General features: G+C 39.6%; 2 protein-coding genes across 2 annotated transcripts; both read right to left on the reverse strand.

Moving 5' to 3' along the window:
* Positions 1 to 1,965: 1,965 nt before the first annotated feature.
* cdc45 (CDC45 cell division cycle 45 homolog (S. cerevisiae)) lies at positions 1,966 to 8,244 on the reverse strand. The gene is made up of 18 exons (XM_068310559.1): positions 8,061 to 8,244; positions 7,862 to 7,921; positions 6,715 to 6,807; positions 6,465 to 6,602; positions 6,126 to 6,275; positions 5,980 to 6,038; positions 5,846 to 5,894; positions 5,341 to 5,402; positions 5,177 to 5,227; positions 4,940 to 5,059; positions 4,717 to 4,848; positions 4,496 to 4,594; positions 4,247 to 4,408; positions 3,976 to 4,114; positions 3,806 to 3,889; positions 3,591 to 3,709; positions 3,062 to 3,138; positions 1,966 to 2,732 (listed from the first exon to the last, which is right to left on the reverse strand). The coding sequence occupies exons 1-18, from the start codon at positions 8,109 to 8,111 to the stop codon at positions 2,668 to 2,670; spliced, it is 1,710 nt and encodes a 569-aa protein (XP_068166660.1). The 5' UTR covers positions 8,112 to 8,244; the 3' UTR covers positions 1,966 to 2,667.
* A 961-nt stretch (positions 8,245 to 9,205) lies between these two features.
* On the reverse strand, positions 9,206 to 19,311 carry plpp5 (phospholipid phosphatase 5). The gene is made up of 8 exons (XM_068310560.1): positions 19,148 to 19,311; positions 18,019 to 18,144; positions 17,784 to 17,892; positions 14,311 to 14,401; positions 14,162 to 14,225; positions 13,939 to 14,063; positions 13,643 to 13,813; positions 9,206 to 12,964 (listed from the first exon to the last, which is right to left on the reverse strand). Exons 2-8 carry the CDS (start codon positions 18,084 to 18,086, stop codon positions 12,795 to 12,797), a joined length of 798 nt encoding a protein of 265 aa, XP_068166661.1. The 5' UTR covers positions 18,087 to 18,144; positions 19,148 to 19,311; the 3' UTR covers positions 9,206 to 12,794.
* Positions 19,312 to 22,392: the final 3,081 nt, after the last annotated feature.

Genomic DNA, 22,392 nt, shown 5'->3' on the forward strand with positions numbered 1-22,392 from the left:
CAACGGTTTCACTGTGAAGACTTGGACACGACGACACAATTTATCTGCTAAAGGATAGATGTTTAACAAGGGTAACTCCTGGAACTGCATTTGGAAATATTGCAGCTAATATAGAGTTCAGTACATAATTTACTGAACCTGAATGTGAAACATGTGAACGTCATACTCATAAAAAAGAGAAGAGAAACTGATTTATGTCAGTATGAATGCAACTCTAAGCAAAACCTCTCCTAAAAACCCACTATCACCACTTATCTAAGATTAAAACTATGAACAGTTGTTTACAATTTTCCTCACACACCCCATAAAATAGGCCTACTGCATCATTTGAGATAGAGAATACTGTAGCAGTCCTTCCTTATCACTTCATTCCATTAAAACACAGGAAAGCTCTACTTGGTAGCAGATCCGTGAGAAGTCTAAGTAATACATCGGTGCCAATGCTCGGCCTTCAGAAGCTCTGTACATCAAATTACGACTGCAGACTGCGGTTCTGTTTCTGTGAACGATTCCCTTGCTGTGTGTGTGTGTGTGTGTGTGTTTTGGGTCTGTTGAATGCCACATTCCTTAGATGCAGAGCAGCGGAAAGGGCAGTGGCCCCACTTCACCAGAGGTGCAACAGGGGGGATGGAGAGCAAATTGATTGATGTCTGGAGGGGAGCGGTCCCAATGATGGGCTGAGCAGGTGGATCTCTACGACAACGTCAACAGACCAGCTTGTTCCGCTCATCCAGCGATGAATCTGAGCAACTGAAAAATTTAAGTTCCACTGGTTTTTGTCCCAGGTGTCATTATGTCAAACATTTAAAACTGCTGATTGCCTTTGAGAGCTTTCAGTTAAACCATGTCACGTACAAAAGAAAAGTATATGTTTTATATTCAGATGCATTTAACAGACAGGCTATACCTCAGCTCATTACCCACAGCGGGTTTTGCTGCTTCAGCTTGGGGCCTCATTTATGTTTCTTATATTTAGAGATTTAAGACAGTATTTTTCCATTTTAACTGTTTTATGCAGAGAATGAAAAAAATTGCCGAAACAAGTTCCAACTGTCATTATTTTTTAATTTAATGACAACGGAAACTGACAGTGCCTCCCTTTTCATCTACCCTCCATATTATTCTAAGTACAGGAGGGTTCAGATGGGATTAGCCGTGGACCACAAAAACAAGTGCTGCAGGAAACATAACTGGGTGAGGTAGAGAAAAACTGGACTGAATGACAGATTATTTCCATATTATGTCTAAATATGAAGTCTGTCCATACTTTTAATATGTGGTTTTTGTCAGCTGCTTCTTTAAGGGACAATATTCATCTAGATAAGATCGCTATGCTACAACTGTAAACACCTCATCATGTGTTCTGTTTGAAACAAGGATGATCCACCCAACATCCACTACTGCACTATTGTACCATCAGTCCAGATTACTGAGCAACTTTTTTATCCACATCTGATTTATTCATCCACATATTTTTTTTACTTGCATTCCACGTTACAATTTTGTGCTGTAGGAAGATAAATGAACATTGTTCTTTGAAAATTCAGGCACAATTAAACACTTTACCTACACTGGTAACAAATCTGCATGTTCCCACACACTAGAGTACACATCATGGCACGTTTCAGTTCCACGACTACCCGTCAGTCTGAACCTTCCTGCCAAAACCACCCCAACACCCTTCCTCTTGTGGGTCATGATCTCATCCTGATCCAGAAGTGATAAGGATCTTAATTACTCGGCATAGAACAGCACAGGCCCCACATTTCCAGTCACCCCCTGGGACGGCAGTAAATCACCACCAGGGGGTCTGGCCTAGATTCTCCAACGCTGGCCAAGGCAGCAAGCCTAACAATAATAATCTACCTGAGTTCAGGGGATGAAAAGTTAGCTGATCTTCCAGAGACAAACACAAAGAACTGGTTTCATTTACTGGACTAGGACTCCAAGTTGTGCACCTGCAAATTAAAAGATGGTAAGTCTTCAAGACAAACTCGTACATGCTTCATGCTATGACTAAATAGATAGCTATTACTGTTGAAAATCATTGTTATTTTTACACTTCTTAAGTGTTAACTGACAGAAACAACAGTGCTGATGAGGACAGGTTACATCTAGCATCTTGCATCAATACTCTGTCAGCAGAGGTACTAGAACTGGACCTTGAGAAGAACTTTGGTGCTAAATTAAATGTTATGGAAACTAGAATCAATATTTCTTTGCTCTCTTTCCATTTCATCTTTCACTAAAGGGCAGATGACATCATTTGGCAGTTTTGTACTAGTCATGCTACTAGTCATACTATGAAATACGAGAGCTCACTAGGTCAGATCTCATATCTAAAACAACTCCTGGAAAACAAATGACTAACTAGATAATTATGGTGACCAAAAGGCAAACAAAACAAGCAATCTGTCATTTATTCAACACGTTTGAAAAGGTAAAAGTGTGATGAGGCACTCACATATATAAAAAGGAATAAAATATAAATGTTACAAGAATTAAAAAGCAAAAAATGACACTTCCACACATTTACAGAGAGACTGTACAAAACTGATGAAAACGTTTAAAACACAAAGTTCTTATTCTGGTGAATCCGCATTGGTCTGATGCCACTGACTCTTTTCAGTCATATCTAGCAAAGATGTGAAGAGCAGCAGCATGGAATCATAACAGCAGGGTGATAAGAGCATCCAGGAACTTGCTCCTGTCCTCCGTCTTCAGCTCAATGACTAAAGAGATAAAGAACAAGCAGAAATTTATCGACGCACAAAGACACTCGAGTCATCCCATCATTTCTGAATAAAACAACACGTCTCCTTCTGAACGTGACTGATGTGAGGTTTCACTGCAGGAACAGCAAAGACCAACTAATTCAATTTGTGTCATGGCGGTCTGTGTGCTCAACTGTCAGCCGTGTGTTGACATCCTTGAAGTTAGACTAGAAATGAAGACAAGGCTGCCACCTAGTGGCCACGAAGAGACGGAGTCACTTGTACGAAACGTAATAGATTGTACAGTATGTGGCCTGATAGAAAAAGGACGATACTACTGTACTCACTGGAGGTGTCAAAGTGGTCATGAAGAGTTCTGGAGCTGGTGCTCTCTGCAGCTTTCTCAAATGCTCGACCAAAGAAGCTTAGAGAGGAAAGATTTGGAAATGTTGTTGTTATACAGTAAAATGCACATTATAGCTGCAACTGTCTATCAATAGAATATTTAAAACCAACGACACTGATCATTAATTGCTTCAATTTCAATTTCAGAAACTAAGTTACAGAAATATATTTTATTTGTCAAATAAAACATTGGCCCCTCCCTAACATTCTACTTATTTTAACTCTTTCCTCCCTGACAGCCATCTGGACCTGCTGCCCTACAATGGATTCCCCCATATGTCCTGAGCCAATCTGGCTACAGAAAAGCCACCATAACTTTATTAATTATTAAAAGAATCTTGTCAAATTTTATTATTGAGCTACAATTCTATTTTTCCTTTTCATAAAAACACTTGCCTATGGAGCGACATGTAATATCACACCCCCGGTAGGTGGGTTTAGGAAAAGAAAGGGTTAAGGATTTGGTCTTACTTCTTCTTGTCAGATGTTTCTGTCTCCGGAGGGATTCCTACAACAAGGACAGTTCCTTTTTCCAAATCCTTGGGGGCAGCCATGATGAGAGGAAGTAATTTGCAGCGCTTATTCCTCGTCTTAAAGGAAAAAACAAGGCAAAAGAAGGAGCGACAGAAACATGAGTGTATTCTCAGGGTGAAATCAGGCTTCTTTTCCCATAATATTAAACTTACAGAATGGACAAAGGCCTTCAGGAGATACTTGCAGAGCAGGATCAAGGCCATGGGCTTAGAGAAGAGCTTCACATCAGGTGTTCCCTAAACATGAACAAGGAAGAGAGGAGGAGGATTGAGCTCAACAGTTTATATTGCTAAGAAGCAGCCACAGATACAGACACTCGTACCTCCATGAGGTAGCAGTAGAGGAAAGGTCCCTGGGAAAGGATGAGGTTGGTACAGATGCAGCTGGCTACAGTCTGCTGGACGGCCAGCAGCTTCTTCTTAGCCAGGTCGATTCCTGAATGGAGACGCTTGAGATTGCTCCTGAAGAAGAAACACAAAATAAGTGAGAAAGCAAAAGGGTGTTCTTAAGCTGATCATGAAAAGTTTTAGCATTTTCAAGCATTGAACAACTTATCGTTGTAGCACATCAAAATTTTGGTCAAGTTTTAGCACCTGGAAAGAGAGTCCAGAGCATTGATGAAATTGTCGCTGTCGCTCTCGTCTTTCTCTGTGCTCTCCAGTAAGGCAGCGGTAGCGTGCACCATGTCGCTAGCCAAGAAGCGGTTTTTAAAGCCAAAGTGAACGCCAAACGTCTGGATGCGGATGTCCTTCATACTGATGGGGCGGGGAAGAGGAAAGACTGTCAGAAAGTGGATCTTAGCAAACAGAGAGTTCCTCTTTCAGTTGAGACTCAATTCTTACCCATATTTATTGGACGACTCCTCGATGACGTCCCGCAGGTTCTCTTTGATTGAAATGTCCATGGAGTTGAATTTCTGCCGCACTTGCCTCAGTGGTAGCCTGTTGAATAGCAGCCATTAAAAAACTCTCTCCTCACAGGTTTACAATGAAAACCAGCTGATTCAGTTTCACACATGGGTCGATAAATGTTTAACTGCTAATAAGTAATCATGAAAATTCACCCCATGTCAGCAAGGAACTCCTGGAGCTTCTTTTGTCCATTTACAGTCCACAGCTTGAAGTTGCATGACGTATAGCAGGAATTACAGATGCTCTCATACAGAGACCAGTGCTGGTAGAGGGTTAGACGGAGGCTGAAGCAGAGGCTTAAGGAAAACTGAAGGATGCAGGAGCCACAGACGTGTGTATGAGTAAGAAACAACATGTCAGGTGAATTAAGGATACTCATATTCAAAGGAAACCCTCATGCAGTCGATGGACAGGGAGTTCTCCTCATCTTCATTTCGGTGGTTATGCCGGGAAACGTGTCGCTGCATTGTGGCGATGTCTGTTATATATTTCATACTACAAAAGAAGAAGGTAAATAAAACAATTCAGAGGGGGTAAATAGCTTAATGCAAACACACTGTACATACATAGTGTAACTTGCACTGAGGTTTAGAATATTAAAAACATTCTTACTGTGTGATTTTATCATGAACCCACTGGTCTGTCAACCCAATGATGGACCACCTGCATAGAAAAAAAGTCTACCTCTTAAAGTCTGCACAGTTTACTCATTTCAATGTTTATATTATATTATTAGATATTATATTATGATGATATTATATTATTTGATAGCTTACCATAGCATGTCTTTAGTGTCTTTAGTCAACACCCATGCCAACTCAAAAAACATGACTGCAGCCTGACAACAAACAAATATTTGTATCCAGAAAATCATTCAAAAACACAAATAGAACATGTGGAAATTAAGCCAGAACAAACGGGTTGTTAGTTTGAGCCCCATTCCTGGGGGTTCACATGTCAAAAGTATCCTTAATAAGTCTCTAATTCTCACTCCAATCTGGACAACAGGGAGGCATGTGTCAAAAAACCTACATCGAGATTCAGTGGGATCAATGCGGATAGAAAAATCCACAGTTGTGACCTGGTATCTGGAGCGGACAAAGTAAATTCCATGTAAATGTAAATCTATGCACATGGATCTCTCTAAGATGTACAGTATGTAGGTCTCACAATTTACCACTTCTATGACATTCAACTCAGCCGATCTATTCCCCATACTGATTCTGGGCTTACTTGACTCAAAGAGGAAACAAATCACATAAATAACAATTGTCTACTCACAGAAGTCCCGTGATATTCATACTGTTCATAGTCAAACAAGATTTCCCTCCTGAGAAATAAACAAAACATTAACATCAGGTCAGAAATGGTAAGGCCGATATAATGAGCACCAAATTTCTTTTAAAACATGTCACCTTCGGGCCTCCCACTCTCTCTTTGCTCGATGTCTTTCGATCCTTCGTTCAACTGCTCCCTGATCACAACGTAATCACACATTCATTAATGTCAAAATGATTTTGATTCTTTTCAGGGATGCATTCTCAGACTGTCAAATACGTACTTCATCAAATCTCCTCCGTTTACCAGATGGCTCTGAGCCTTCATCACTTTCATTTCCTGAGTCACCGCCCTCTTCCTCTTCATCATCTCGAAAGATATCATCGTATGAGGGCACCCCAAGGTCATCATCTTGCTTGATTAGTAGTTTTATCTGTAGATGAGATGATAATGGTTTATTTAATATGGGTTTACTGTGGTAGGAGAGGCTGCAGAGACACTGTGCAATATTTTGGTATTAATCACAAATAGCAATTAAAATGAGAACATATTTGGAAACTGTTAACGGATGAAGAACACTCAAAACTATTAAATATGTTCTGAATTAATCCTTATCCATCACCTGGGTATCATTATAGACATTCACCACATCCACAGGCCGGTGAGTGTCGCATATAAAGAAGATGGTGTCATCATCTGGCTGCAGCATTTCAAGAAGGTCGACATTTGACCCACAGTTGATGAGAATAAAGTACCGAAACTGCACACAAATACACCAAAATAACATATTTAGGTTGATAATGTGGCAAACAGCAGGTTGTTTTTTTAATCCTTCATTTAGTCACATGACTTCAGGTCAGACTTGATCATACCTGCTCTTTATGTTCAAGGAAGGCAGTGCCAAGGTCCTGCCAGCCTGTAACTGGTACAAGTGTGTATTGGACTTGGTCGCAGTGGAACAGTGCCTGGTAAAGAGAAATCCGATTCAGCAATCAATAAACATAAGATTAGGGCTCATCGATCTTATCTAAAGGGAAGTTCAAACACAAATCTGAAACTACAAAAAGCTAAATATTCAAGAATTAATTTCATTTCAGGAATTTGATTCATAATGATGCACATTTACATCGCTCTAGTGAAATTCAATGGCTGCAACAAGGGGATTTAATTGTTATGCTCTCATAGCAAAAGGCTTTGGCCTCTGGTCCTCACCTCAATTTTTCATTTTAACAAAAACTTATTTTTGTACTTAAATGCATAACAAGTAAAGCATAGTAATTAGAGCTGCAATTATTAGATGTTTTGGTAAAATATGGTACAACAAAAGGCAAAATGTACATTAGTTTTTGTTGTCATTTTTGATAAATTAATAATTAACTTACTGGGCTCTGGGGGTTGAGTTGGGTGATCAGATAAAGTCATTTCTTGACATCACTTTGGCCTTTCTTTAGTTGTTATTAATTCTAAAAAGTAGGGTTTGGGTATCCAACTCTTTACAAAAGCGAGCTGACTGAATTAGAATAATCCCAGGAAGACCATGAACAGCAAAAGTTTAAATGAGACACTGACAAGCTTTCTGCTACCATTGTCTAATAATTAGCTGGCTGAGAAATTTGTACCTAGGAGTAATATTCATATGTATTAGAATACTGATAATAAAGTATGAAAATAAGACATCATGTAAAATTTACAAATGACAAATATGAAACATGGAGTCAGGCGTTTTTAGGTTCATGTGTTACAGTCTCAAGTCAAGCTAACAACAACAACAACAATCTGCTTAAGCATGTGAACACACAAAGCGACCCATACGGTGAGGTTAACTACAAATAAAAGACGTGAAACAGGGTCGAGTCCTACTTATTTATGAAGTCAACGAAAGTATTCAGCAGATGGTATCTGACAAACAGGATAGAAAACTTTTGAACAGAAAATGTCTGTCCATGAAGGCGCAGCAACACAGCCTGAACAGATGAGCAGCTAGTGATCAATGGCTGCTAAGTTAGCTCCTCGTCTTACCTGCAGGATCTTACAGGCGCAAAGCGCGTCCACATCTGCAGCCACCAGCAGTGCGACCCTCTGAAAGTACAGACAGATGTTAGGTCAAGATGTTTGATCAATAACGATCCTAGATCACTTGTAGGTAACGCTTGTAAACAACGCTTCGTACTTCCGATTAGCTATCACAAAGTTAGTTAGCTTGCTAGAAAAACCTCACCTGGTTGACAACAACTTCATAAAATTCCTTTCGTATGTCCGTGATGAACATTTTTGAATGAAAAGGTTAAAAAATACTCCACTGAGCGAGTAAAAAATAATTAAAATATAATCAGCAGCGGGATATTGTGGATTGTTGTCAGACAGTGGAGCTTTGGGTTACTCAATAGAAATGTGGCGCCAGATTCAGACGTCACATCCGACCAATCACTGGAAGGAAATTCTATGACGTCAGACGCTCAACGAACGCCACTTCCGCTACACGTAGCACATACACCACTGGTCACACACAGATTTAAAAACACAGTACAGAACATCTTTCTGTCCAGACAAACTGAGAAAAAATTCTTGGAATAAATTTTTTTTTTTACAGTAAAGAGCAGAAGGAACTGTTTTTAATAACCACCGTGTTGTTACTAATATTATCCTCCAGAGTTTTAGTTCTGTGGACACGTCTACATCTTGAGACATGTTTTATAGGGTACTTTAGACTCAGCGACATTGAATTAAAGGTTAGATAGAAAATGTTGTATACTCCAGCTGTGTCACCTAGGAAATTAAAAAATAAATTAAAATTAGAAAATGAATGAATGAAAAAGCAGGCAGCACTGTGGCGCAGTGGGTGGCACTGTTGTCTCAGAGAAAGAAGGTTGCAGGTTCGATTCCTTTCTGTACGGAGCGTGTCTGCCTGGGTTCTCCGGCTTCCTTCCATCTCCAAAAACATCCAGCTTAGGTGAATTAATCACACCAACTTGTCTGGAGGTGAGTGTGAGTTTCTCTCTATGTGTGACCCCATGATGCGCTGGCGACGTGTCTGGGGTGTAGCCCACCTCTCATCTGTGGTCAGCTGAGATAGGTTCTAGTGTAACATGGGACCCGCAAGGCAGATAAATGGTTGAAGATGATTACAATCGTCTCATCTTTAAGACGATGAATGAATATTAATAAAATCAACCAACCAGCTGCTGCAACGTTTAGGGAGGACACACTACACTACTGATCACAAGATATACTGCAGTAACAAACGTACAATTCCATGGTTTTAATCTAAACTTCCATGGTTTTAATCTAAACTTCACATTTTCTGAACACATAGTCAAAAAAGTGACTTAGAAAAATAAGCAAAGGAGAGCATATACTGCAAGATTGTTCAGAAACGTCATTTAGTGTCAGCATCGTGTTCCTCAAAAGCATCAAAACAAGTACGATTCTGTGTCAGCATAAGCAGCTATGAAGTTATACACAAGTCAAGGCAAATGATGGTCAGCGTGACATCAATATAACAAACAGGCAAGTTTCAGAATAAACCTTAGTCATGACATTAGACGTGAAGGAGAGCAGACATGTTCATCAGACTGACAGCATACATAAAATTCACATAAACAGAGATGGGAATGGAAAGAAATGTGTGGACACTGACAAAAGTAGAATGTGTTGTGGTTCAGCTGTGAAACATGCAAAATATCAAAATGCTGCAGTTAAATCAAATGTTTGACAGATACCACAGAAACCCATGTGCCTACAATTACAAATCCTGTTTTCATAATATAACATTACCTTTAAGATAAACAATACTTAAAAGTTTAAGTGAGCTCCAATATGCCCCAAAATTAAATACTTTGACCTTTGCATGAATTCAAATACCTGTAGGACTGAGTAAACTAAGACAATACAGTACTGTACTCGTCTCAGGGGTTCGTAGAAAGATTGGCTTCCTTTTGGCTACTCTGAGTTGTAAGTTGTACATGTCTCCACCTGAAAACCTTAATGGTTTCCATCAGCAACAGAAGAGGTTGCTTTAACAATTTTAGTTTTCTGCATCGTGTAGAAATACAGCATGACGCAAACATCATGTAGTATCATCCCTACTGAGTTGTTTTCTAGTTAATGCAATAACAAAAGAAATGGTTTGGAAGTGACAGACAGCAAACCAAGAATGATAAAGCCAAGTAAATAAAGGCACAAAGTCATCTCTTTTTTTTCTGCTAAATTTGGTGTGAAACCATTACAGTTAAAGCTGCTTCAAACATGAGCAACATTTTGAACCAACGAAACAGGTTCCACAGAAACATAAGAGGTTTGATTGTGTTTGGTTTGCAAGAACAGTTACATCCACATCACAGATGACTAACATCTTCCTTTCTAATAGAAAACCAACCTTACGAACATTTAGAGAAATAAAACTGAACAAAATTTGAACAGGTTCTTAAATAAATCATCAGCAATGCATCCTGGGTTCATAGGGTGTTTCGGGTCTTGCAGCATTATACACCCTAACCCCGGCGCCCCAGCCGCGGTTGATCAAGCCACGGCTTGTGTTCAGGTGGCATTCACTTGCCCCCTTTCCTGTAATGCCCAATGCGGCCGCATCATGCCTTCCAGCCCTGTTGATGACACTCTATGACCAGATCTTTCATTTCACAGTCCAAAATGAAATATAAATTGAAAAAGTAATTAAAGCAATTTTCATGTGACAACACAATTAGAAAGAGAAAAGTGTATTAGCACTACAATGCTAGCACAGATCATCAGAAATATGTAGTTCTATTGTCACCTCAACAATGTCTCCTCCTCTGGTTGACATTCAAACTTTAATAAATGGGAATGTAGCGAGCAATAATGAAAACCAGATCTACAAACACCACTGACCATTGAACAAAAAACAAACAAACATGGATCTCGTAGCTCCTTTTCAATCACATCAACTTAGTGGGGATATAAAGACAGCTGCTGTGTAGGTGTGATTATCATTTGTTGTTAGAAAAAATGTTAAAGAGCTACGTTCAACTGCTACATCAGGGCATTGTACTGAGGACTTGAGAATTTAAACTCTTTTCAGACATGAATCAAACTATCCTTCAGTAGAAACATTATAAATACATGATAGGAAGACAGATTTAAACCAGTCAACAGACAAAACAAAGACATGAGAAGTGATTTTGACTAACCCATATAAAAAAGACTTGCTATTTCAATGCAGAAAGCACTGTGGGGACACTTTGTGGGGGTCCATGGTGTCAGTCCATAGTTCTGTTCACCCATTCTATGTGTTCTTATGTAACGTCTTTTAGTCTGTGTCAGCTACTCTATATGTATTTATGTATTTCTTGTGAGCAGATGATATATTGAATTTCCTTCGGGATTAATAAAGTATATCTATCTATCTATCTATTTGATAGGAGTATGCCATGTGCAGCTCTGCTTATGTAAAGGGTCCATCTGGTGATTGTGTACCTCTATACAATAAACAACAAAAAACAGATTCAACTAACAGATATTACTTATGCTTATACTAGAGCTCTGATTGTTTTCTCAAAAGATTTTGGGCATTGGAAGAATATTTGTCCCCAAAAGAAAATAATAACGCTAATAGAATGCGCAATTTTTTTCATGAGTGATATTTTTGTTAAAACGACAGCGCCCACAATAGCGACCTTTATCCAAACGTTGACAGAAAGTACAATGAAGAGTCAGAAAATAAAATAAGAAGTAATGGAACACACTGTTGGTTTCGGAATCCCTGAAAACAATACGTAGCTTTTAAACATGTTGGGTATCTGTAGGATGCGAGACAGACTTTTCTGATTCATTTATACAGAAACAATTCTGATTTTCTATTGGATCTATACATGATAAAATGTTCTGCACATCGATACACATAAATAACATAATAGAAAGTTAAATATACTGTGATAGAGGAGTTCACACATATGGATCATCCACACACTTAAAATGGACATCTAGAAACACCAACACTTCAACGTATTACCTCTATCAAATCAAATTTAATATGAAGTCAAAGGTTCCACAGCTTATTATTTAGCTATTAATTTTTTCTCTGTCTTTTATCACGAGTGATTAAATCTTTTTCAGTTAACGGTGGAACTAAAGATTATTTAGTTAGACTTGAATAACTTACAATTAAGACATACAATGAAAAAAAACAATGAAATATCATTTTACTGTAAGCTGCATGATTTGTCAAAACAGCCCGAGCCTGATGTATTCAATTCAAAATGATCAGATTTTTACATTTGACGTAATTATTTTACATTATTTAATAATAAGGGACATAAAGGAATAATCAAATAGCAGATGTGCTATTTATTTTCTGTTACTTAATTATAACTATGAATCTGTTCACCAGATCTTCTCTCTCTGTGGTAAACAATCACACAAATATGATATACTCTATAATTTTCCTCAAGTCTCAACCTCAGTTGTTAAAAAAGTTTACAAAACAGTCACAGAATAGTGACTGCAAATGAGAAACGGTCTCACAGCCGCTGCTGAGTCAGCACTTGATAGGCAGTAGAATATTAGCACAAGGCTTCTGTATTCAACTTCCTCAGCTGTTGTAGTTAAAATCAAGTGATCTACGTTTGAGGCACGATACACACGGTGTGTAGGACTGAGCCATGTGGACAGATTACAATAAATCTTATTCCCCTGCCTTTCATTATTGATTAATGTCTGTATGTTTAGAAACCCCTGCTTGAAGCTGTTTGTGCAGTCCACCAGTCTGGACTGAGCCAATGGAGCTACGATCAACAACTCACTAATGTTTCTGACACTATAGAGACAAAAATGTGTCAGGTAAGATTAGAAAATAAATCACGTGTCACCGTACAAAAAGACCATTCCCACAACAGAGCTACAATGATAGAGTTTTTTAAAATAATAAATACTGATATACGACCCAAAGCCAGAATAAATGACCAGAGAAACAGGAGTCCTACAAAGGCAGGATGTAGTTGGAGTTGGCCAGCTTGCGCTCCTGTGCAGAAGGAACAGTGTCTCTTTCCCTCAGAGGTCTGTGGCAGTCGGGGTCCTGCAGCGGGGGGTAGTGCTGTCGGTAGCAGAGCCAGGCGAACACGACGCCGAGCAGAGAGCCCACCAGTACGTCTGTGTGGAGGAGAGACAAGAGTCAAGGAGCTGGACTCCACAGATTCACACGTGTTCAGGAGCACACAGTTAATTATAAAGAGAATATAAGTTATGAAACTCCACTAAATAAAATTTTTGTACCTGTCCAGTTCTTTACATGGGGAATATTCACTTTGAGGTTTCAACTATTTCTTCTGGCAATATTTGTTTTATTTTGCAGGAGTAAATGTCAGAACATGAGAGTAAAACCTTAATTCAACACAAACACATATAATGTACTCTTTCATAAGTAATACCGAGAAAGGCACGAGGATTACATTTGAGAGGAGCGGTGTGGATGAAGAGCTCAGTGTGTGGAACAAGACAATAAACGTGTTCCTGCCCTTTAAATCACATCATGTTTGGTCACATGCCTCAACCCTACCCGAATAAACTTAGTCTACATTTACAACAAGGATGATGGTAATACAAACACGGATGCAACGGCTACATTTCAACCACAGGGTAAGCTTTCCCCTCCATAAAAGGTCAACGTGAACAAACTGACCAAAAATAAAACGAAGCAAATTGAAGGAATCAACACTGAGAAGCTCATGTTTAGGGCCCCTAAAAAGTATTTGTGAAATATAATTACACCATATTAGGCAAACGATTTGGTTTCTTTGAGACACTTTTAAGTATTTCCTGGACTCTGACCTTGCCAGTGATGTTTGTAGTCACAAGTTCTTGAGAGGGCAATCAATGTCGCTAAGAGTAAAGGTGCGAGGAAGGCACACAGCCGCCACGCCCTGCCTCTGCCCACTGGAGTGAAGCAGCGCAGCTTTCCTGCGATGTACAGCGCCGTGAAACCCAGACCTGCAAACGCAACTGATAGAGAATTGAAAGAGCGATGAGACTTTGAGCAAAGTTTGAATCAGAGAGAATTCAAAGAGAAAAAAACATTTGTTCCTCTTTTTCTTCAAAGCGTAATCAAAACCCTGACAGGCCCTTACAGGAGGAATGTCCACTGGGAAAGCTCTTCCTGCCTTCCATGACAACATCGGGGTCCCCGCTGCACCTCAGCTCCAGGTTCATCTGACCATCAGGGAAACAGCGATAGAAAAAGTCTGGCCGTGGCCTGAGGCGGGTGTAAACACAGACAGAGAAGACGATTGCTTTAACTGGCCATCACGCTGAGATAACAGCGTCATCTGCTCCCGTGTGCACCATGTTTACCTGCCAACGACGAGCTTGATGGCATTGGTGAAGACTCCGTTGAGCAACAAGGTCAAAGTGACGGCTGAATGACAAAAACGCAAACCGACAAACAAATTATTGCTCAACTGCTTTGTTAAGTTTGAACCAAACGCTTGCAGCTCTCTTACCCAGTGAAGCCTCCCTCAGATCTCCTTGCTCCGTCCACTTCAGGGAGGTGAAGACTAGGATTACAATCAGTGGTGTAAAAACTGCAATACTCTAAGACAGAAAAGAAGAAACAAATGAAGCCAACGTAACGTCTGTAAGCAAGCACATTCATGAAAAAAACCCTTATTTTTATGCTTACAGACTTGTGAGGTAACCGTTGGATTCTATTTTCAATAAATAATGAAAATAACCTGAAAGCTCCGATGACACTGAAGCGTCTAAGTCCATCAGTACATAAAGTTATGTTGTTACTGATCTGCGCTTGAGAGGAAGTATTATTTATAACATGCTCTAGTACTAAGTAACCACACATTTAACACATTCAATTCAATTCAAAATTTTTAGTAGTCCCCAAGGGGTAATTGAAAGCACATAAAGCAAGATTGGTGTAAAAGCACAAACATACAGTATCAACATAAACAATGTAAACATAAACACTTCTTTTCCTTTCAGCTTTTCCCTTCAGGGGTCGCCACAGCGAATCAATTGCCTCCATCTAACCCTGTCTTCTGCATCCTCTTCTCTCACACCAACTACCTTCATGTCCTCTTTCACTACATCCATAAACCTCCTCTTTGGTCTTCCTCTAGGCTTCCTGCCTGGCAGTTCAAAACTCAGCATCCTTCTACCAATATATTCACTTTCTCTCCTCTGGACATGTCCAAACCATCTCAGTCTGGCCTCTCTGACTTTATCTCCAAAACCTCTAACATGTGCTGTCCCTCTGATGTACTCATTCCTGATCCTATCCATCCTGGTCACTCCCAGAGAGAACCTCAGTATCTTCATCTCTGCTACCTCCAGCTCTGTCTCCTGTCTTTTCTTCAGTGACACTGTCTCTAGACCAAACAACATCGCTGGTCTCACCACAGTTTTGTACACCTTTCCTTTCATTTTAGCTGAAACTCTTCTATCACACATCACACCTGACACTTTTCTCCACCTGTTCCATCCTGCCTGGACACACTTCTTCACCTATTTTCCACATTCTCCATTGCTCTGGACTGTTGACCCTAAGTACTTAAAATCCTCCACCTTCTTGATCTCTTCTCCCTATAACCTCACTCACTCTTCCACTTGGGTCCCTCTCATTCACACACATGTACTCTATCTTACTGCGGCTAACCTTCATTCCTCTCCTTTCCAGGACAAACCTCCACCTCTCTAGCTTCTCCTCCACCTGTTCCCTGCTCTCACTGCAGATCACAATGTCATCTGCAAACATCATAGTCCATGGAGATTCCTGTCTAACCTCGTCTGTCAGCCTGTCCATCACCATAGCGAACAAGAAGGGGCTCAGAGCTGATCCCTGATGCACTCCCACCTCTTCCTTGAACTTCTCTGTCACACCTACAGCACACCTCACCACTGTCTTACAGTCCTCATACATGTCCTGCACCGCTCTAACATACTTCTCTGCCACTGCAGACCTCCTCATACAATACCACAGTTCCTCTCTGGGCTCCCTGTCATAAGCTTTCTCCAGATCTACAAAAACACAATGCAGCTCCCTCTGGTCTTCTCTGTACTTCTCTATCAACATCCTCAAAGCAAATACTGCATCTGTAGTACTCTTTTTTGGCATGAAACCATACTGCTGCTCACAAATTCACTTCTGCCCTTAGTCTAGCTTCCACTACTCTCTCCCATAACTTCATTGTATGGCTCATCAGCTTTATTCTTCTGTAGTTGCCACAACTCTGTACGTCTCCTTGTTCTTAAAAATGGGCACCAGCACACTTCTCCACTCCTCAGGCATCTTCTCACTGTCTAAGATCCTGTTGAACAACTCAGTCAGAAACTCTACTGCCACCTCTCCTAGACACTTCTAAACCTCTACAGGTATATCATCAGGACCGACTGCCTTTCCACTCTTCATCCTCTTCAAAGCCCTCCTCACTTCATCCTGACTAATCTTTACTACTTCCTGGTCCACAGCAGTCACCTCTTCTAGTCTTTGTTCTCTTTCATTTTCTACGTTAATCAAATCTTCAAAGTACTCTTTCCATCTTCCCATCACACTACTGGCACCTGTCAATAGACTTCCATCCCTATCCTTAATCACCCTAACCTGCTGTACGTCCTTCCCATCTCTGTATCTCTGTCTTGCCAACCGATAAAGATCAGTCTCTCTTTACTGTCCAACCTAGCATACAAGTCATCATAAGCTTCTTGTTTGGCCTTTACTACCTCTACCTTCACCTTACGCTGCATCTCCCTGTACTCCTGCCTACTCTCCTCAGTCCTCTCAGTGTCCCACTTCCTCTTGGCTAACCTCTTTCTCTGTATACACTCCTGTGCCTCCTCATTCCACCACCAACTCTCCTTATCTACTTTCCTTCCAGATGACACACCAAGTACTCTCCTACCTGTGTTCCTGATCACATTAGCTGTAGTTGTCCAGTCATCTGGAAGCACCTCCTGACCACCCAGAGCCTGTCTTAACTCCTTCCTTAAAGTCATGCAACACTCTTCCTTTTTCAGCTTCCACCATTTCGTCCTCTGCTCTGCCTTTGTCCTCTTCATCTTCCTCACCACCAGAGTCATCCTACACACCACCATCCTATGCTGTTTGGCTACACTCTCACCTACCACTACTTTGCAGTCACTGATCTCTTTCAGGTTACACCGTCTACACAAGATGTAGTCTAACTGTGTGCTCCTACCTCCACTCTTATAGGTCACCCTATGTTCCTGCCTCTTCTGGAAGAAAGTATTCACTATAGCCATTTCCATCCTTTTTGCAAAGTCAACCACCATCTGTCCTTCTGCGTTCCTCTCCTGGATACCAAACCTGCCCATCACCTCCTCATCACCTCTGTTTCCTGCACCAACATGTCCATTGAAGTCTGCTCCAATGACAACTCTCTCACTTCTAGGCAAACAATAAACAGAAATAATAATAAATAATAACAAATATAAATACAAATACAATGTTTATGTTAAATAATGATTCAAAACCTAGTTAGTTCAGAACCTAGTTTGTTCAAAACCTAATGGGTTGGTTAGTTAGTTAGTTCAAAACCTAGTTAGGCCCCATTTCGGATATCTGCGTTGTTGCATTTACGCCTTCCGTCCACACAACAGAAAAGTTGCGTTTTCAAAAAATCTGTCATCCTGTGGACGGGGCCTTAGTTTAAAAATGAATTACTTAAAACCTGGTTAGTTAGTTAGTTTAAAACCTAATCTGTTAATTAATCAGTAAGAAGTGACTGATACGTGCTCTAATGAAAGCACTGGTTTTCTGGCCAGTGAGGGAAAACTAATGAGATTTAGAAAATGGTAACCTGGTGGTGATTAATGTACAAAAAAAAAACCCCACTGGGGTGGTTCTTAAAACTCAGCAGGAAGGAGGAAAAGTATTCAGATTTTAGTGAGATATAAAAGCGGAAGTGATGGATTTAGCTGGGAGGTATACAGAAATATTACTCACAAACATAAGGGAGGTGGGAACGTGATCTTTCTCCACGATATGGAATTTATACAGCCACATTTCCTCTGGTTGTATCTCACGGTAGAAAGGAGGGAGCTGCTCAGTCACCCTACACAAACACAGGAACAGAGATAAGTTCTGCTTGTTTGCTCATCATGAAACACAGTCTGCCTTTAAATAATTACACAATAAAAGAATGACACGTATGATTCAAACAGGGAAAGTATATACTTACAGGAACACAACAAACAGCGCCATCCGAATGGCGAGTTCCAACAGAAATCCACGGAGACGGCTCCTCATTTTGTCTCTGGGGTGAACTTCAGTCAACGGCTAACGTCATCGGTCCACTTTCATGGAACTTCAAGGAGATTAGATCAAAGCATAAACAGCAGAGTTGAGTTTATGGCCTTCATTTGGGTGTTGAAATGAGTTCAAACCAGTCACATGTGGACAAAGAACAAAATGGATCTGAAATTATTTTTGTCACCCTGATTATTTAAGAAGTATGTAGTTTTACTTTGTTCACAGTCGTGTTCTCTACATGTGTTTTCATCTCACGTTTTAGATGGGATGTGTGAGTCAGGTAACTGTATACATTGTTCAGATGTCAAGCGATATGCGTTACTGCATTTTGTAGAGGAATTTTCATCCCTACCGCTGCCATTCAAAATATGTCATGTGTGTGCTGTGGGTCTGTATTATAAGCTTTATGGGCTTTTCCTTTGTAATAAAACCATCTGTGTCCATGGAGGAAAATGTTCTCATTTGTAAACCAGAAATCTTACATGTGAATACAGTTAAGAGTCAATGCCCCACCTGTCCTGTCTCATCCCACACAACTGGGACTTATGCTTTGTATTAAAATGGAAAAACACACGCAATTAAGACACACATCACTACAACCCTAAATTTCAACTCACATAAACACTCAATCTATTAATTTTTGTTGTTCCACGTCAGCGTTTACAGACCTTTGTGCTCAGATGTTTTCTGTCTCTACGTCCAGGATAAAAACACCCCAAATCTATGGAAAAGTTGTCCTTTCTAGGATGTCTCCACACCGGCTTTATTTGATGGTCAGACAAAGTGTTCAGAAACCGGTTTAAAGGCCTACATGATGTACCTGTACGACCCACGTCATCCCACGAGGTAAACAAACACCTCTCTAAATAATGATCAGCATGAACACATCACTCACCGGCCTCCACCCGCTCAGACAAACACGAACAGGCTGGAGTCACAAACTGTTCTACAGTAAAATACTAGCATATTAGCAACCAGCTAACTAGCAACATCTGTCCAGCGAGACATCTGGACAATTTCCTCGTTGTCAAACCAGGAATCCCCGATCCGTAACTAACCTTGAAGAGGATCGACTTCTACCTCCTGATCCTCATCTTAACGTGAACCGTTAACATGATCCAGGCCTCCACATCGTTCGAACATGCCGGCGGTGAAAGTCGAGAGCTTCAGGGTTGCAGAGGCGCGGGGATGCCACGGCGGAGGTGAGCGCCGCGTAAAGCTTACGGTCATGACCAACGACGCTGATTTGCGACGCAATACCATCACACTTCCGGTTTCAAAAGAAAAGCATAAATTAATATTTCCATTATAAAACTACAGTATTAATTTTACATAATGTACTCAAATTATTGTGTGGATGTTTATATCACAATATCCACAATTTGAATTCTGGCAACATATTTCCAATGAAATGCATTTACATACGAGGCATGTCAAATACTACACAAAGAAACTTATTTTTCTTAGAAACATATTTTTCTGGCTCTTGATTTAGTCCATATGGACATTATAAAAATAAGCATGTAACTTATTTGGTAATGCAATGACTTCGCTGCGAGTGAAGATATGAAAGATTCTGATGATCGCAATAAAGTTGTTTACTCATGTTTGGAATGCTCTGACAAATATGTAGATTCTCATCCAATATTATTAATTTATAATAGTCATATTTTCTTGGCATTGTGAGTTTTATACTGTCAACTTGTAAGTATCTGATATCAATTCATTAATTTACATGCATGTGGATGCAAAAAGGTACTTTAAGTTACTTTGTTCCTAACAGTTCCTAAAATGCTTTAAAATATATTACTTCAAAATGAAATGTATAGTTTTACACATCTGACTTTTACAACAGCTAAACAGCTGACAAGTTGATCTTTATCTCAATTATAATCTAAAACAGTGGGGAAATAAATCATACATTGGGGGCATTTCACTGAGACAGAGTACAGCTTTATTAAAGTCAAACTTCAGGCATGTCTGGACTCTCCAAACTCAACTTTCGAATGAAAAAGGACAAAAGTGAAATCCTCAAATAAAGAGCCATGTACGAAAAGAGTGTCGTCTCAACAGTCACACACAAATTGAAGCAGAACTGTACAGGCAAAAAGAGCAGGCCACAGTAACATGAGTCTATGCAAGTTTAATGCAAACTATTTACACGTTCTTCAACAATATGCAGTATGCAATAACACAGGTTGAACAGTAATCAACATGGTATTTTGTGTTCATCCACTTTTCATTGAAGCAACATCAAGAGAAATAGTTACAACCCCAGTAAGAGTCACTGTGAGTAATTTTACTACAATACAAAGAATGATGAGTGCTTATAGATGTGGGTTCATGTAGTCCAACACTATTTTCCTTTGACAGCATGTCAGTTCAAAACTTATGACAGTTGGCAACATTGCACTAAAACAAAAAGACTTCACAGTGAACGGAAACATACACTTTGACAGGCAGGTGGACCATCCTAAATTTAAGCATATGAAAAATATTTAACAAATTCTTGGACACTTAAAATAAAAATAAAAAAATCTTCCTCAGGCGTGATTAAGGGTCACTTAACTGAGAACAAACATGCTGCTCCCGCAACAAAAGTGGGCACTACAACAATGAGAAAAAGCAAACAAAACATACACATTAGGTAGTATTTTTAAGAAAGTGAAATGCCATATGCTGGGGCAGTTAAATTAGGCATTCTTAACACTGCAGCCAAACCAGCAGAACGACAGGAGACAAACTGGCACAAAGAATTTCATAATCATGCAATCTGAAAGTGAAAAAAAAAAAAAAAAAGCCTGCTTGGTTTTGCACAATATAGTAAAATAAGGAAGGAGCACAGATAAAAACTAAACATAGGCATTAACGTTGGGCAACCTGATTAAACCAGTGTAATGTTGGAAACATGCATTTCAGTTTAATCGTCACCACAAACAGAAAAAAAGTCTGCATGACCATGATATAAATTGCCATGGAAACAAAACAGTCAGGGTGAACCTGTGGTAATTACACATGTATGAACACTGTGTAAAAAAATATAATACATTAAATTTAAAAAAAAAAAGTCTGTAGGCATGCAGAAAATTCAAGTTTAGCCACAGACTGTTTTGAGTATGTTATGTAAAAGTGCCTTATGGATGCATCTACCTGATAGTGAACGCGATTGTTAGTCCTGGAATCAGCTAGTGTGTCTCTGAAATTTGAAGTGTTCTGGGAGAAATTTGGGGGAAATCCTTCAATTCAGTCAACAGTGAAGACGGCTTCATAAAAGATACGAGTAAGACAAAAGGAGAGACCTGTGGAAGGCAAAAAATGAGTGTAAAAACAGAACAGGAAGTAAAAAGATGTTTTTTTTTAAACCTGGTTACAAGTCAGACGTGCTTCTAGTTGAGTTTTAACCAACACTGACAGACTGATGTTTGTACATTTTGACACTGGGAGGTTATTTCATTTACTCAAGGTGTTTCCTTCAAGCTGGAAAACCAGCTTTAGTCCAGTGTGTTCGTCACATACACCGAGAACGGACAATCAATGACAATCTGCTTTGTTTGTTCACCAATATTTTTAACACTTAGTGTTTGGAATTTACTCACTTTCTGCATCCAGTGTCTCTTTTTTCAGGATGCACTGCGTCTAGTCTATGCATTCAAATAGATCCTGAATAAACCGGGATAATTTGGACCAGTTGGTGCAGTTTCAACCCTCATGACTTGAAAAAACCTCTTTTAAAGGGTAGGAAACTATAAGACGTCATGTGAGAGGCTGAAGCATGATTTACATTTATTTCCCTGCTTTAGGGATCACTTCAGTCCAGGCTTGGGAAAAAGAACAAAAAAACTTGACATTCTGACTTTAAATGGCTTCACACTGCTTGTAATGCAAATTACAGCCAGTCAGGTTACAGACTGGACCGCTGCCAAGTGTGAAATCATTGTGTGTATTACAGCGGTCTGTACACACTAATATGCATGCGTGAGACTGAATAACATACTAGAGTGTGTGTTCTTAATTTCCCTTCCGGGATTATAACAGTATATAAAATTTAAAAACAAAACAAAAATAAATGCACCCCCCACTTCACTAAAAAAAAACAAAAAAACATATGTAATGACTAGATACAGATATATTATGTAAAACTCCCCATGATTTTTTAAATAGTCTATTTCACAAATTACTGCAGTGGTGTTTGAAAAAGAAATTGGTATAAAATGTGGTGCAATAAATACAAAAATTTGACAGATGAGTGATTAAAAACACTGTACAGAAGTTCGCATTTGTACATTATACTGACCTGGACTGT

Source organism: Antennarius striatus, chromosome 3, assembly GCF_040054535.1.
Source record: "Antennarius striatus isolate MH-2024 chromosome 3, ASM4005453v1, whole genome shotgun sequence".
NCBI lineage: Eukaryota > Metazoa > Chordata > Actinopteri > Lophiiformes > Antennariidae > Antennarius > Antennarius striatus.

Excerpts from the sequence above, each read along its gene's own strand:
- cdc45 (XM_068310559.1), bottom strand. The coding sequence starts at position 8,111 with ATGTTCATCACGGACATACGAAAGGAATTTTATGAAGTTGTTGTCAAC. Across the intron at positions 5,403-5,845 it reads ATGAATATCACGGGACTTCT|GCTGCAGTCATGTTTTTTGA; the intron begins GTGAGTAGACAA and ends GTTTGTTGTCAG. Across the intron at positions 3,710-3,805 it reads TGAAGGCCTTTGTCCATTCT|ACGAGGAATAAGCGCTGCAA; the intron begins GTAAGTTTAATA and ends TTTTCCTTTAAG.
- plpp5 (XM_068310560.1), bottom strand. The coding sequence starts at position 18,086 with ATGAGGAGCCGTCTCCGTGGATTTCTGTTGGAACTCGCCATTCGGATG. Across the intron at positions 14,064-14,161 it reads ATCAAGCTCGTCGTTGGCAG|GCCACGGCCAGACTTTTTCT; the intron begins GTAAACATGGTG and ends CACCCGCCTCAG. Across the intron at positions 13,814-13,938 it reads TCCCAGTGGACATTCCTCCT|TTGCGTTTGCAGGTCTGGGT; the intron begins GTAAGGGCCTGT and ends ATTCTCTATCAG.